This window comes from Pollicipes pollicipes, unplaced genomic scaffold (genome assembly GCF_011947565.3).
Source record: "Pollicipes pollicipes isolate AB1234 unplaced genomic scaffold, Ppol_2.1 Scaffold_3447;HRSCAF=4054_pilon_pilon_pilon, whole genome shotgun sequence".
NCBI classification, from domain to species: Eukaryota; Metazoa; Arthropoda; class Thecostraca; order Pollicipedomorpha; family Pollicipedidae; genus Pollicipes; species Pollicipes pollicipes.
In genome coordinates this window covers 31,154,985-31,171,166 of record NW_023596297.1, presented here as the reverse complement: position 1 = coordinate 31,171,166, position 16,182 = coordinate 31,154,985, and the positions used below count along the sequence as shown (strand labels likewise).

The following is a 16,182-nucleotide window of genomic DNA, read 5'->3' as shown; positions in this document are numbered from 1 at the left end:
ATACATGATGAAAGTCCTGCATTTTGTCCTGCGCTCGGCTGGGGCTTTGAGACAGCTTTACCAGACCGGAGGCACGGAAAGTCGAACTTTCCCCATCCCCCCCGGGTCGGATCTCCAACTTCCAGATGTGCGAGAAAAAAGATACCGTTTTGAAGGCCCGTCAAATCATAAAGAATGCTCACTAAAGTTTTTACTTTAGGTCAAATATGAGGTCACCAGAGGCCACGAAGGGTCAACAATGGTCATTCTGATAGATGAGGTCAAAACACATGTTAACACATCAAGATGGATATGGAGGACACGTAGGTATGGGGCTAAAACTGTTGGGAGTCCATTCCGACCATTTTTCTTCCCTGACAAGGGTCAAGTAAGGTAAGGTCACCATTCAAAAAGGGTCTGCCATAAGTCTACAACAGCGATACTTTTTTGCTTTCTCTCACAATGTGCTTCTGACTAAGTTAGTTGTTCAGTGCATTAGCGAGGAACATTATTCACATGGATAAGACAGCAGTATTAGCCTTATTCCTAGGAAAAAAACAGGAGAATGGAGATATAGTTCGGTTAAATAATTCAGCAACATGCCTTTATCGAAACAATAGTCCTCTGCCATTGTTCCGACAAAGGCATGTTGCCGAAATATCAACCTAACTATATCTCCACTCTCCTGTTTTCCGAGGAATAAGGCTAATACTACTGTTTTATCTATGTGCTTATGACTAAGTTTAATTTCATTAGGTGTAGCTGTGAGGCAAAAGTATCTCAGACACAAAAATGTAACTTAAGGTTGACCTTAGGTGTATCTCAGGTCAACCAAGGTCAAAATTATAAACCATCTAAAAGCAAAACTTTGAAGTGCTAATAGGAGGTAAGTGACCGGTGCAACGCTTTTCTATGGTCAATAATAATGTATTGTAATAATGTGTTGTACATCGATAAGTACTCAAGATCGCATTATTGTTCATTACATCACACATAGTCCCTTGGCGCTTGGAATCTTGTAAGCTTGCATGTCCTCACGTAACCTTTCCTGACCTTATCGTGCATGAAGATGATATCCCAACATGTTGCCAGTGAAGTTTTCGAATTATACGTCCAAAATTACCTTACAAAATTGCCTGTTTTGGGCTCAGCATGCGGTTTGCAGAATGCACCCACAGAGATGCATCATGACCTGTGCCAAGACCATGTGCTCTGTGGTCGTATGATGGTTGTGCATGTGACCCAGTACTCTTTTCTTTATACAGAAGCACCAAAACTGCACAAAAAGTACAAATCCACATCTTTTAAAAAGTCGCAAAAACTAACCTGACCTCAGGTCACTCCTTCGCATTTTTCGAAAAATCGGAAATAAAAGCTGTAAGCACTATCGTCATCTATTACTATAGCGAGTTTCAGCACAGCAAATAACTTACAAAAACGCTACAATGGGTCAGACTTTGTTTAGGCGCTAACCTCTTTAATATGGCTTGGGTCTCCGGAGACCGAGGCTTTAAAAGTGCACAAAGGGTACCAAATAAACAGGGAACACGCACGATGTGTTTGGTGTTGCTGCGAGCATTTATTTCTGGGCTATGTTAAAAAAGACGTAGGGAAAAACCAACTTTCCCCCGGCCGGGTGCGGGTAAAAATACCTTTTTAGTGAGCAAATATATATAATTAGGAAATAAGACTGGCCAGAATGTGGTGCTTTTTTCTCTTAATAAGAATATATGTGCTACTTGCATGGTACATGGGTTAATGGGACACCTAAATTAGTGCATAGCTTTGTGTTATTAGGAACGAACGTTCCAGGAATGATTGAGACTCCGAACTCTTCTCTAGAACCTTACTCTTGGAAAGCCAAAACCCTGCAGTCAGTTAATTTTTCTTCCGCGCTTTCTTCCCGTGACTTTAATGTCTCCTATTAATAAAAATAGGAATTGTGACGGCCTATCCACTGGACATGCTCTTGCCATGCCTTCTGTTTCTCCGCCAACGGATGTATGTGGATGGTGGGCCGTCACATTTCAATGGGCTAGAAAAGGCTGCAAAACGCCTCGGCAAACTGTATTTGAAGAGCTGCGGGCAGGCCCGAATAAAGTTGGCCGTGACATAGTGTGAAGATGTGCCACGACCGATGGGTACTGGGCTGCCAGTTATGGGCAATGTTTCCAGCTAGCCTCAGCAGCTTGACTTAGTTTATCAATCGTGGTGCTTGGCAATGACTCTTCTATGACCTGACCAAAAGAGGCTTATGTCGTAAGGCGCAGGCGGTAGCGGAAAGCTTCTTGGCTAGCACGTGGCAGCATTTCGGCTGGTAGCATAGTGGTGAGGCGACGCTGCTTCATTAAATCTACGAGAAATTTTCCATCTCACTCTGGAATGATGATAACGATCAGTCCGCTGTGTGAACGGAACATTTTCAGGTGTGTTGGGCAGGAAGTGATCGCTCAGAAAATATATTGCAGGGTATTTACAAGCTGGAGCGACCTACCAAGTAAAGAAGCTGCGCGACTGAGTTTCGTCTTTCAACGATGCAGAATATATAAATAACGTTGATATTTAATTCCCTGTTCATGTCACGATTCCGCGATATCGGCACAAAATCCCTGCTGAATTGGGACGAGGACATCCCACATCCCGTTCTGGCCGACAAACATCCACCCAAAATAACCAACCTTCATCGGGAACGAGCGCGCCGGCCAAGGAGATCCAGAACCTACTCCTGCGGAGAGCCAAGTTCTAAAGACAGCAGCGATTTCCGGAACCGAGCTTAGTACAGCGGTGATGACGTCCATTACCATGAACTAATCCGAGACTAACCAGGGTGTATGGTATGTACATGGTGGCGATAACTTCGGCCTGTTCTTTGACGGTATAGTGAATGCCCCAAATGGGCTAGGGTGCTGTCGAAAAACTGTACACATGAGACGTGCTAAGTTCTTGATACCGGTGAATTCGCAACGGATTGAGATCGTCCTTGATAGTTTTAGGAACAGCAGGCTAGAACTACAGCTAAAACATGCCCGCCACGCTCAGCCTCCGGGGAACTCTACATGGAAGGTTTCGTCATGCGAGGCCCCGCCCGGCGATCGCGTCTGTCGAGTGACTCCAACATCACAGCGGGAGCCGTCTACCACACCAATGCCCTCCAGAGGCATTGAGGTAAGCAAGGTAAATGCGTGACGTGGAACAGATTTGTTCCCTGTGGTAGACCAGGTCATCACTAATAAACCGCGGGCGTGGACATTATTCAAATGCATGGCCGCCTTCACCAGAAGGCGGCCAAAGTGTTGATGTCAGTTTGGTGCCATCTGGGAACCCTGTAAAGCCTATAATATCGCCTTGCCCATCACATCCGATTAAACCCCAAGCTAACGGTGATATTAGATCTCTTGGATACTTGAACACTGGAGCCAGACAACATTTTTTGAAGAGTAGGCTTCAGGCTCTATGTGCGTGCATGCAATACATATCTAGTTGCCATCAAACAATATTTGCTAGATTTCCCTCAGATATCTTCTTTCCTTTTGATGTCAGGGTAATGTAATTAAGGCTACACAAGTGAAAATATTAACTGCATGATGAGCATGCCAAACATGATGTTTGGTCATAGCCCATTCATTAACCCTATCCCTGATTCGACGTTTTTTTAACGCAGGCTGATAAAGAGTGCTGATGCAACCCCTCCCCATGGCGTTTCGAAACTTCTCTAAGTGGAACAACTCGAATTCAGGAAGGGTAGATCGGTCTCAACTAGATTTCGTGACAGGTAAGAAGTTTTATGTTACTAGATAAAAATATACAGTGAGGGTCAACTTGTCCTGAAAATGAAATATTATCAGTTCCCAGGCTCTCACACACGAGACCATACCCCGTAGCGGCACGAAATCTTAACAAGCGTGCCTATGTTTTAAGCACATATCTAAATGTAGAATTCAGCGAATGCGGCAGCATCGCTCCGCCACCCTCGCCGTCCGTTGGTTGCCGTGCAGCGCTCTTAAAAACATCGCTTCTCGAAAACAGGAATGCTACAGACAAGTTTTTGGTGTCAAAATGCGTGCCATAGATGTCCCAGAGGTTGCAGACAATTTCGGGCGCGACTGTACAACATGCCGGAGAAGTATCCTCAAAGGGGCGCCCTACCAAAGCGAGTTCTAACATGCGCCCCTGTGGCAGGTTGAAATGCCCTTCGCTCGTGTGGGGATCAATTTGATCCCGCTGAGATCTTAGAAAGTACTTAAGCTCGAAACACGAAATTCTCAGAGTGTGTTGGCCTGTACGTGAACTCACTCTTGGGAAAATTTAAGATGCTTAGGTTATGACCTTCGGGTCAAAAATTTAAAAAAGTTGAACTCCAGATTGGTGTCCAAGGTGCCTCCCAGACCTCATGCAACCACCGTGTACCCAAATACCCGTTTCTAAGAAAAAGGCACTGATGTTCATTCACGGTCAGTGACAGAGATTCACTTCCCGAGCTGTCTCCTACAAGATGTTCACGAATAGCGATCTGTCTCAGCGCTGTTTGTGACATTCAAAGTAATTTTCAAATGATATTCTCGTTATTCTTAAGAACAGTGGACAGCAGGGGTGTATTTTATCAGTCTCATTATCTAAATGCAAAGGACGAATGCAAAAAAAAATCGGAATTCAATGTAGCGGGCATTTTCTTCTTGAAGCATTGACACAAATACTATTAAAGTCACACTTGTATGTGTATGTATCCACCAATTTAGCTTTTCTCAGTGCGATCTGTGATCTTGAATAACGAAATGGCGCTTACACAACGGAATACCTCGATGAATTTTAAATCTGTATCTTCTACACCTATGTTTCATTCTAAATAATATATTCTGCTGAAATAGCTAACAGGCTCTGTTCAACCATAGCGTATGGAAAATAACGATACTGATTAGAACCGCATGCCACGTTCAATGACGGAACACATTATTCAACGGGAAAACATTTGTCCATCTGCTCATGACAAACAAGGCGACACATAGTGCCCAACCAGGCCGTTTAGCAAGGACAGATCGCGCCAACCACCGCCGATTTCTGAAATGATGTTAATGTATGTAAAGGGATTAATGATTCATGATTCACCAACAGTTAATCGCACCCAAGTGCGCGACCTGCCACCAACTCTAACAGCAGGATTTAGAAGGACCTCAGTTCCAACGCTATGTGCAAATATCTGTTGCCGTTTGTAGTTCCGAACTTCACCTCGAAACCTGCAACCTTTATAGTCGCATCGTGGATGGCTCCGTGGTGGGGCAACCATCCTACTTCTCACACGGTGACAGACTTCTAACTTGTTTTGCTATCGATGAAGCTGAAGCGACACACTACACAGCGCAACACAACACTGACACTCTACGGAAAGCTTGCGGCATGGCAAGCCTCAAAACACTTTGCCAAGCTGGTTGCTTAGATTTTGAAACGTTCTGTGCGCTGTGTGCGAAACACGCGCACCAAATTCGCTACATCGCCTCCTTCACGCTGCCTACCGGCCTGTCTTGTAGGCCAATGCAAATCCAATGAACCTGTCTCTTGGAGGCTGCTCGGAGAAAGCCAAAAGACCCATATTTCCATCACACAACCAATCAGTTGACAGCTGATACTCAGCAGTTAAATTGGGCTGTCGTCACTAAAATAAATTGCAGGTTCCTTGACGTACTGTAGGGATTTTTTTTCTTCTAGATTAGTCAAATATCTCCTTTGTGTTGATCAGTAGAAATTAAAATGCTGTCTCACAATGAGAGCCTTTCGCATACTCTTCTGTCGCTTACATTGTAGGCAAGTAGACAAATTTGTGCACCTCTGGTCGGTGACCTTTTATCATCTTTCGAAGGTCATGTTGACCAAAATCATACAATTCTGTTTGGGCTTTTGCATTTAAATGAACGTCAACGATTACCCCAGCCACTATGTTTCTAAAACAAAATGTTGGTTTGGGATATTTCAGATCAGTGACCTATCCTAACCTTTTAAGAAGTCCGTGGAAGACGTGTGATGCGTTTCCTGTTATCAACAAATTTAAAATGAGCACCAGAAACTATCCCATGCAGCAAGCTCTGGAGCAACAAAACAGGTTGGTTTCGACCTTGGTCTGGCCTTCATAGGTTATCTTAGGTCAATGCAATTGGTTAATTCAATTGTTGTGTTGCCTAGAAACTATTAGAGAGATGTATCGCTTCGTGTAACACTCCGTTGTTGCATCAGATTGAATTCCTTATTCCCTAAAAATTGTCTTCGCTGAATCCATGACCTGACTTTGGCCTGCCTTAGGTCGGTGACCTAACAATATACATGTAAATTTTTGATACCAATTGATCCATTGTTTAATTGTCTACAGCTACGCAAAATTTGGCGCGGCTTTGCACCGACCTTCGGGAATCACTCCGGGATAACCTTCAGGGGGACTGGGGCAAATTAACCTCCGACACGAGCGCGTGTTAAGCCTGATATGTTACAGGGTGATTACCAATTCAGTAAATGAAATGCTACATGATAGATAAGTAAATCCTCATTCAGCTTCATGGACATTATTCCGTGCGGAATTGATTCAAGGATAACATTGTGGGTGAATGACACATTTGTCAAGGGCTACGCAGTCTTAAAGAGCTTTCGTTTGGTGTGAGGATTTTAGCCATCCGTAATCGATAAAATTATATGTCTGGCCTATGTCATAGGATTCTAACTTTATGTCCAGACGAAGAATCGAGTTCCATGTGTCCATGCATTTAAATTCCATCCAATCCCTGCTGAAAGGCAGAGTTGAGCCTGGCTCGGTCAGGCTTTCATCGGGTGTGACGTTTGGTTGCAGGTTACCGCGCTCTGGCGTGGGCCAAACAAAGTGTTGTACTTGTTGCTACCCACGCCTTGGTCGAGTCGTCGGGATCAATGGCCTGATCCAAAACTGCCACTTCGTTGGCCAAGCAGTCAGTAGTTTTGCTCCCAAGATTGAAACTGACATTACCCACTGCATGGCCAGGTTGTGAATTTGCCACACAATGCGTGCACCAGCCTCCATATTTTAGCAGAATGAATATGCACTTAGCGGGAGACGCGTCTACGGCAGTGACTGACCTGATTTTGGGTCCGCGATCGGGCGGACCTCGTCGATACGCTTCAAGTCCGAGGCCGGGAGACTGTGCACAATCTCCAGCGTCTCCAGATGACGATCAGCTCGGCTGGCAACCCATGTGATATGTGAATGCATTATAAACTAGTTTGCTTAAAGAATAAGATTGGGTAGAATGCGAAATTTTCCATTCTCCAATCAAATTTTCGTCTGCGGGTTCCCGCTCTCTTTTCAGGGAAACTTTACCTGCGGAACGAGGTGGGTTTTCGACAATGGGCCACGGCGCGGGCGGGTTTTTGAAATACTAAAAAGGACAGCTGCAGTCAGTGCGGTGCCCCGTGGGCCCTGACATGATTTTAGCCATATTCGTTGTCGGGTTCGGACAGAAATGATTCAGATTTGGATGCCCACGTTCTATTGATGCCGAATTAATGTTCTCAACACTAATTCCAAACGGACCACAGGGAACCGTGCAAAGCATCAATGTTTGCATGCAAGCGAGGGTGCATCTGGGGGTGAGAAGTATGTTGTTTATGGCGGTCGGTGTATATGCAGCCACCGCTAGCGGCCCCGCGCTGCTGGGCAGAGGCTACTGCTACATCTAACGATACCACAACCAACGACGGCGCAGAATATCGGCTCATGGCGAGCAGCGCGGCCACGCTTCGCTAGACGCACGCGCCGCCGGCCTGCGACGCGTGGTGGCGCTGCGATCGGGCGCTGGCGACGCGCGCGGCGAACCAGCGTACCGCAGCAACGAACGGGGTCACCGCCTGGGACGGGCTGGCGGCGACCCCCCCGCAGACCCCCCGGCGGTCACTCAGCCGCAGCTGCTGTGCGCCTCCGATCAGCTGTGCGCCGCTACCGATTCCGAGGCTCGCAGCACGCCCGCCACGTGCGTTGGCGACAGTCGTCAATCCTTCCACCAGGGCGAGCTGCTGCTGGCGTGCCGCGCCGCCAGGCGACGCGTCCTCGCTTCGAGACAGCTGGAACTGTGGGACAGCCACGTGCGGTGTTACGACACGACGGTGCACAGCATGACGAGAAGCTTCGTTGATGAGCGGGGGCGGCGAGGGGCCATGTATCCGTGACTCTGTTAGGCCCCTGGCGTGAGTCAGTTCTATTTATGGTGGTTAGGGAAAGAACAGCCGCTTTCACCTCAAGTCATCCGTTTGAATCCCGCCCCAAGGGCACCAGCTTGGCCTCCTGAGACGTCATATTATGTACATACCCGCTGAGCAGCTCAATTTTATTTTTATCGTTGACGCGAAATGAGCTGACAAGTTTCGACTCCATATTTGATAAGTTTACATCACTCCAAGGCAACCATACATCGAACACTACAAACTATTTCATAAAGCAGGGTTGCCTGGATTTCTTCATTTTTCACCATTTTTTCAGGCGGCATCTGAAAGGAAGCTAAAAATATGCGCGATTTCGTTCTTACCGAGCTCCACGCGGTCTCCACCCTCACAGAATTCTGGGCTCACCCCTGGCGTAAAGCGTACCTGCTGGTTTAAGAAAACACTGCCTAGACTTGGCGATTTTAGCTTCGTGATGCTTCATTATTTCAGCTGGCTCAAACAATTCTTAATGTCGTTGGAGACGTCCAAACACCGAAACGAATCTGGATCTGTAATCCAGAAAAGAAACCCGGACCACCGCTTCCTCATCGCGGCGCATGAATCTTTCCTTGGGCAAAACTGGATGCCTTTACAGGCGTCCGGGTTTCATCCTCGCAGATTGCACGCTGGCATCAGCGAGTGTAGCGACTGGTGGGCTACCTTCGGCACACCACCTCCAGCTTGTGTGCGATAGCGGTCCTAACTTTCATCGCATTCTTTCGAATGCAGACAAGCACATCGCACTTCTAAAAATACATAACACTATTTTACTTGAAATGCCCGGAACAGCGGTCACCTTTAAAGTGAAAGCTTCCCTCCTATGGCCCGTGCCTGGCCGCAGGCCAACTGCTGAGACGGCCCTCACCGTAAGGCTTGTCCAGGATCGGATGCTTCGAACTCCTCAGGCATATATGTGCCATTATCACCGACAAATATTCCGGGGTCAGATCCCTTAGATCTGAAACGGGGATCTTCTGGGATCAAGGATCTTTTTAACATTTTGTTAGAAAATCCTGTAGCATCCGAGTTTTTGTTTGTAAATTTGTCGAAGGATCCTCTGAGACGCCGGATATTTTCCAACATAATGCTGCAATACGTTCTGGATCTTGGGATTTTTAACTTTTGTCGATGGGTCATCTGAAATCCTGAATCTTTTTTGATTTTGCAGGAGGGTCTGATGGAATCGGGTGTTTTTGAAGTTCGCTTCGGGCAAATCTTTTCAGACCTTGGGGTTTTCGCAGTTTTTAATTTGTGTCCCGAATGCTCAATAATTTTTCACTTCCCGAAACCCTTAAGTTCTCTGAGACTTTGTTGTTCTTAAGCCCGAATTTTGCAGCATCATTTAACAAATCTTTGCTTTTATACTGCAGAACTAACTCACGTGCTGACTACCACAGCAGTCACAAAAGGAAATGACAAATCTATTCTTCTTGGTGACATCGGTTATGCGTATCAACTTTTCAAACTTTTTGCACATTTGAGCAGAAAATCTGGTTCTTAAGGCCGACATAGCCACTGCCATGGCTGTCGTACGCCATTTTCTGTCCATAATGATGCATATATTATGCCAAGTATTTTCAAAGTGTGTGGTAATTGGCTTTAACACAATCTTGCAATGAAAATAGGTGGATAGGTCGAAGAATCTTCTGAGATCTAGGATTTTATGATATTTTTGGATTGTGGATCGTTTGAAAATGTCGCCGAAGGTTCCTGGGAACCAGGAAAACTTCCGAAATTTCGTCGAAGAAACTTCTGGAATCTTGGATCTATTTTGAGACTTTGCCGAAGGTTTTTCGAGATCTGGTTTTTACAATTCGTCGGGGGTCTTGCAAGATTAGGATTTTTTTGAGATTTTTTTAGAAGATCTTCTGGATCTTGCTTTTTTCAGGGTCCACATTCTAGACGCACGGGTGCCCTCATCGTCGTCATATGGTCCGGCGCACAGAAACCCCGAGGGATAACGACACCGTCCCACCATGCGCAGCAATAGGTCAATTTTCCGTGAAATGGTGACATCCGGAAAAAAGGAGAACGCCGGTGAAAGTTCATGACCAGTTGTTCATCCAAGCAAATACTCTCAAAAGCTTCTCCTTACTCCCAGCGTGGGTGGCTCAGCACCGGCGGGTTTCTCGCTGGTTTCTCCGAAACGGTTTGGAGCACATCGTTGACATTTTTTCTCTTTTCCGAACAAATATGTGGGTTGGATTCTATCAAAATTTTGTGAATATAGCATGCACACGTGCGGTTTCAAGGCTCGGCTTTGGAAAGGACCTCCATTGAAATAAGGCCAACATGCCAGCATAGGAATCTTCCCAGCATTGCAAGCATTACCTTGCGTTACGGGAGTAAAGCACGCTTCCGGTTATTAAGGCAGTGGCAACATGAGCATGGCTGTTATTGCTGGACTACGTAATTTTGTAAGGTCATTCACCGCTAGGCTTCTTCATGGTTGTGCACTGTTAACATGAACATGATGCCAGATGCGAGCTATTTTTCGATGGAAGCTATGCGTTTATACAGTAGAATCAACAACACGGCAAGGGTAAACATCCTCACTAAATCTTCTCTGACATTATACCCTGGAAATTCCACCATCCCAGATGCGGACTTCTCTGGCATTATACCCTGGAAATTCCACCATCCCAGAAGCGGACTGTCTTTTTGGTGAAAATCTAAATGTTTATCCGACAGCGTAAACAACACGACAGGGGAGTACTTAAACACGCCCGCCGGGTCGCCGTGCAGCTCGTGGGCAGCCGTCTCCGCTCGCTGGTCCGCTGGAGTGCCCCCGCTGCCGCGCGATGGTGTCCCTGCGCCAGTGTGGTGCGGCCGTGTGCCTGCTGACCGTGTTCTGGGCCACGGTCCGGTGTGACAACGGCCAGGAGCGGGCGGTGGTCAATGTTAATAACACCTTGCACCATCTGTCGGCGTCTGTCGTTGATGCCCTGATGTCAGTAATAGCGTCTTTTTTCACCAGGCTGGACGGTGTCAAGACAACACTGGAATCCCAAGTCACCGAGGTGCAGTCCCGGCTGGACGGTGTTGAGAAAAGACTGGGGTCCCAAATCGCCGAGGTGCAGTCCCGGCTGGACGGTGTTGAGAAAAGACTGGGGTCCCAAATCGCCGAGGTGCAGTCCCGGCTGGACGGTCCTCAGGCGCAGCATCGGACGCCCCGAGACTGCAGCGACCTGCCTGCCGGCTCCACCAGCGGCGTGCACCTGGTGCGGCCGGGACTGCGCCACCCGGTGCCGGTCTACTGCGACCTGGACACGGACGGCGGCAACTGGACCGTCATCCAGCGGCGCGCAGACATTCAGCCCCGACGCGACTTCTATCTCGGCTGGGAAGCCTACAAGTGGGGATTCGGAGGACTTGGCGCTGAATACTGGTGGGGCAACGAGCACGTCTGGCGGATGACATCGCTGTTGGACCGCCAGTTCGAGCTGCGCGTGGACCTGGAGGACTTTGACGGCGAGACGAGGCACGCGCTGTACCAGGGATTCACGATTTCGTCGGAGGCGGACGGCTACCGTCTAACCGTGACCAACTACACCGGAGACGCCGGTGACGGCCTCGGTGAGCACTCTAGCCACCGTTTCAGCACCAAGGACAGGGATCACGATGGGTCTTCTGGGAAGTGCGCGGTTACCTACAAAGGTGCCTGGTGGTACACTAGCTGCCACTCCTCCAACCTGAACGGGCCGTATCTGGCTGGTAATCACACGTCGTACGCTGACGGTGTCGATTGGAGACCGTGGCGAGGCTATCACTACTCACTGAAGACGGTGGTGATGAAGGTTAGGCCCTCAAACGGAGCGTGATATGTTTGTGCGATATTGATCGACGACTGAGCGTACTGCCACTGATGGGTCACGAACCCCCCCCCCCCCTCCCGGCGACAACGCTGGACAGTGACTGTATAACTCATAGCAACAGTGGGGATTGTTGTACATGGACGCATTCGTGGGCCTAGCGTATTTGTACTAGCATGTGGTTCATTGAAAAATTCCGAAAGGTAGAATATACAAGTAGCCTGCTGTCTCAAAGCTGAGCATGTCAGATTCGAACCATTTCTGACACAGAGAAATCGCTTGGTGAATTGGTATGCGTAAATCGTGTTTTCCTCTTCCTTCAGTTGTGTCTGCGCTCGGTCGTGACAATTTCACTGGTGTGAGAAATAAACACAGACGCCGTGTGTCATCGAGTATAATATAATTGGGACTAGATAATACAGAAGTATCGGCCTTATTCCTCGGAGAAAAACCAGGAGAATGGAGATATAATTCAGTTGATATTTTAGCAGCATGCCTTCATCGAAACGACAGCAGAAGATAAAATTGTAGAAGGTATATTCTAAGATAGAAGATATATTCTAAATACTACTGTCTTATCTATGTGATGACAAACGAATGATGCTCCTCGCTAATGCACGAAGTAACTCACACAATTGAGAGTTGTGAACTGTATGATTATAATTGGAACAGTATGTGTGCTTAGAACATTTCATCTATCCAGTGAAAAACGCCATTGCAGAGCTTGCGCCCTCCTTCATAAATGTCATAATATCCACATACAAACACGGATAAGCATACCGTACTGTTTGTTACTTCCCTCACATGACTTCACTGCGTACATTGTGCTTTCTTGATGTTGGTACATGCCTGCACGATGCTTCATAGACATGCCGTGAACAATACAGTTTTCAAATTGTTCATAACTCTCAAGACATTTTTGCGTTGATGGATCGGAAAGACACCTTGTGAGACAGGAACACACACACACACACACACACACACACACACACACACACACACACACACACACACACACACACACACACACACACACACACACACACACACACACACACACACACACACACACACACACACACACACACATATATATATATATATATATATATATATATATCTCTCTCTCTCTCTCTCTCTCTCTCTCTCTCTCTCTCTCTCTCTCTCTCTCTCTCTCTCTCTCTCTTCATCCGCGCATTTCATCATGGTTTGTCACAATTGGCATCACCCATTGCCGAAGAGACGTGCGTGCGGACAGAGCCACTGCCAGAGCTGTGCGCTCCCTGCATTTCATGTTGACTGGGATCTGACATGGAACATATGCAACTTTAACTGGATTCCTCCCTCCATCACCACGCGTCCGTAGAGCCATCTAGCGTACAACAAAGGAGCTTGTACAACATCGCACAGCTGGGTTCGGGCTGAGGTTCGACGAGCCAAATTCAAACGAATAGCCAAGCCGCTAAGGTCAAATATATGGTGGCATGCTGTCTTGTTCTGCAAAACATTATATTGATCGTTCATTGACCTTGCATCAACGTGTTGTTTGAAAGGGGCACGTTGCAGTACTTCATTTTGCTGCCAGTAACCGATAAGAGAAACACACTTGGAAAGGAAATGGTTGACGCGTTTGATGCTCACTGTGGCTCTCAACAATGCGTCCGTTCTAAGCGCTCAGTATATTTATCACCCAAAGCACATCGCAGGGATATGAAAACAACAGCCTTAAATGTCACGCGACTACAGCTAGATGTGGTCGTTCCTGAGGTATGGCATAGAAAGACGCCCCCTCTGAAGAAAAACAATAACTTCTAGGTCGCGTTGCCGCCACCTGGCGTTCAACACAAATTGCCGCCGCCTCGTGCGCAGATCATTCTGTCTAATTTCTTGGCGGGAGGGCTCTGACTGATACCCTGTAATGCAGAACAACCGTACATGGCGCCAAAATACGTTTCTCTTCGTGTCCCGGTCAATCTGGGTTTGGGTGGGAGAGGCGGTTTTGTTTCGCTAAATCGCTTGTTAGCTGTTTGCAGTTAAATTGGTCTGGTCAAACTTTTCTCCACGATTAGACCTAACAAAAGAATTCCTGCATCTTACACACTTCCTAATGGTAATGGGTCTGAATAAGAGAAGCAATTTTTTGAGCCGCATACCCACCACATCTGACCCAGCATTTGTCCGCAGGCTTTTTGCCAGACGGGGGTCGGAGTGAGCAAAATTTTTGCCAGGTGGGGGGCCAGAATTGACAAAATTTTTGCCAGGTGGGGTGTCAGAGTGAGCAGGATTTTTGCCAGGTGGAGGGTCAGAGTTGGCAGGCTTTTTACCAGGCTGCGAGTCGGAGTTAGCAGGATTTTTGCCGAATTGAAGGTCAGACTTAGTGGCCTTTTGCACAGTCGTGGGTCAAATTTGGTGGTTTTGCGGGTTAAACAGCTGTAACAGGTGGGTGGGAGCATTCGTACGTACACATTTGCTTAGTTCATGTAAAAATGCGCAAAATGAAACATGGAGGGCATGGTGTTTCATTTTCTTTAGCAAGGCAATGATGAACAGATATCCTATGCCAAACACAATGCATCAACAAAGGAATTGAGGCAAAATGGACAATGGTGTGTGAAGATATCAAGGCGCCAATGTTATCAAAGCTCAACCTGATATGATTGCGCAGGAGTAAGGTGGGTACCTAATATAAAGACAGTGGCATACTGTTCTTGATTCTTGTAATGATAGAGCGCACCCCGATGACTTACTTAATGCACAACTGAACAGTTCGACCCTCACTGTCGTAACCTGCCTGGCACCCACCGGTTGATGCGTTCAAGCAATTCTTGGCCTACCATGTGTGCAAAAATTGCCAAAGGCCTGGTAGTGGCAATATCAGAGTTCCTGCATTTACTCATGAAATTTTGCATACAACCCTCGAGAACGTAAATACATGCCTACGTACACACTTCAGAAGCACTGTTCTATTAGATCTCAAAGTAAATGCTACCAAAGCGTCCGACTTTTTCTTCCCCGCGATTTCCTCCGGGCACGCTGCTTCAGTCATGGCCTCTCACATAAAGCAAGACTTTGGCGAAGCTTCGAGTTGGGCGTGTGACACTAATACATTATTGAATGCAGCTCCAGAAACTGCCAGGTGGATACATCCTGAACATGACATAGAGTTTCCCGTTTGAAGCTGACATCCCAGCTTTCACCATATGATAAGAGGCGATCTGTGAAATTTAAAGTTTACCTTTGCAAAGTTCACATAAAAGTTGTCTTTTTTGTAATGCCAAGGCCGCCTAAGTGATACAGTGTTTTTTTGTTATTCGTTCACTACGGAACTCTGATCGTTATGTTGCTGTGCATTCCATGTTCTGGCCCAAATTAACACAACCTTAACAATACGCCTTGCAATTAAATAAGTGTCTGCGGTCCAGGCCAGTCTGAGAGCACGCTGGGCTTTTGGAGGCTAGATTTCAGGCTAGCCAGATGGAAAAGACTGTAAGATGGCATTTTGGAGCAGAGCATTGCTCCTCTGATGTTGATGCACATGTTTGGGAGAGACTTGAACAAGAAGGCTCGGCGAAGGAGGAGGAATTGGGGGGGGGGGGGGGGATCAGAGCACGGCTTCGGAGAACCGAAAGAAATCACTGCGACCTCAATCGATAACATCTGTTCTCTCGGGACAGGGGCCCACAGGCTGTTGGCTCCGGATGCCTGTTCGGCATCATTTGCCGAATTCACACATTTGTGTCGAAATGTTGACGTATCAGCCTGCCACAGCTTGCGCGGAATCCCCAACACTCCGAGAGCAGAGCGTGTTCAATTCCTACGCACTGATTGTGCGTGGCTTCCGTGACCATTAGACGTTCATGAAGAGAAGTACTGTGGCTGTCGACGCATCCCTGGGCGGTATTCCGGTGTGGCGTATGACAAGGAACAGCTATCTAGTGCAGGCCTGTGCGTACAGCATGCCGTTTTCTGCGCTTATCAGCTCAGTCATGTCGCATCCTATTGATTCATTCCTGAATCGATGCTACCTGAGATAACGAGTTGCCCTATCCTAAACCTCTACAATGATCCATAAAAGTGTTTCGTGGACTGTCCAATATGCTATGTCGGGCTCATACAGACCCTTCATGACTGGACGTAGTTTCATAAGACAACGCAACAAGCGCGTGCACATAGATCGAGCCAT

General features: G+C 47.1%; 1 protein-coding gene across 1 annotated transcript; it reads left to right on the top strand.

Annotated features, from left to right (window-relative positions):
* The first annotated feature begins 285 nt into the window (after positions 1–285).
* On the top strand, positions 286–12,512 carry LOC119092429 (techylectin-5A). Its single transcript, XM_037215391.1, has 3 exons — positions 286–302; positions 10,933–11,010; positions 11,165–12,512. Exons 1-3 carry the CDS (start codon positions 286–288, stop codon positions 12,006–12,008), a joined length of 939 nt encoding a protein of 312 aa, XP_037071286.1. The 3' UTR covers positions 12,009–12,512.
* The last annotated feature ends 3,670 nt before the right edge of the window (positions 12,513–16,182 follow it).

Coding starts and splice junctions, on each gene's coding strand:
- LOC119092429 (XM_037215391.1), top strand. Junction 11,011..11,164: donor GGTGTCCCTGCGCCAGTGTG/GTGCGGCCGTGT, acceptor TTTTTTCACCAG/GCTGGACGGTGTCAAGACAA.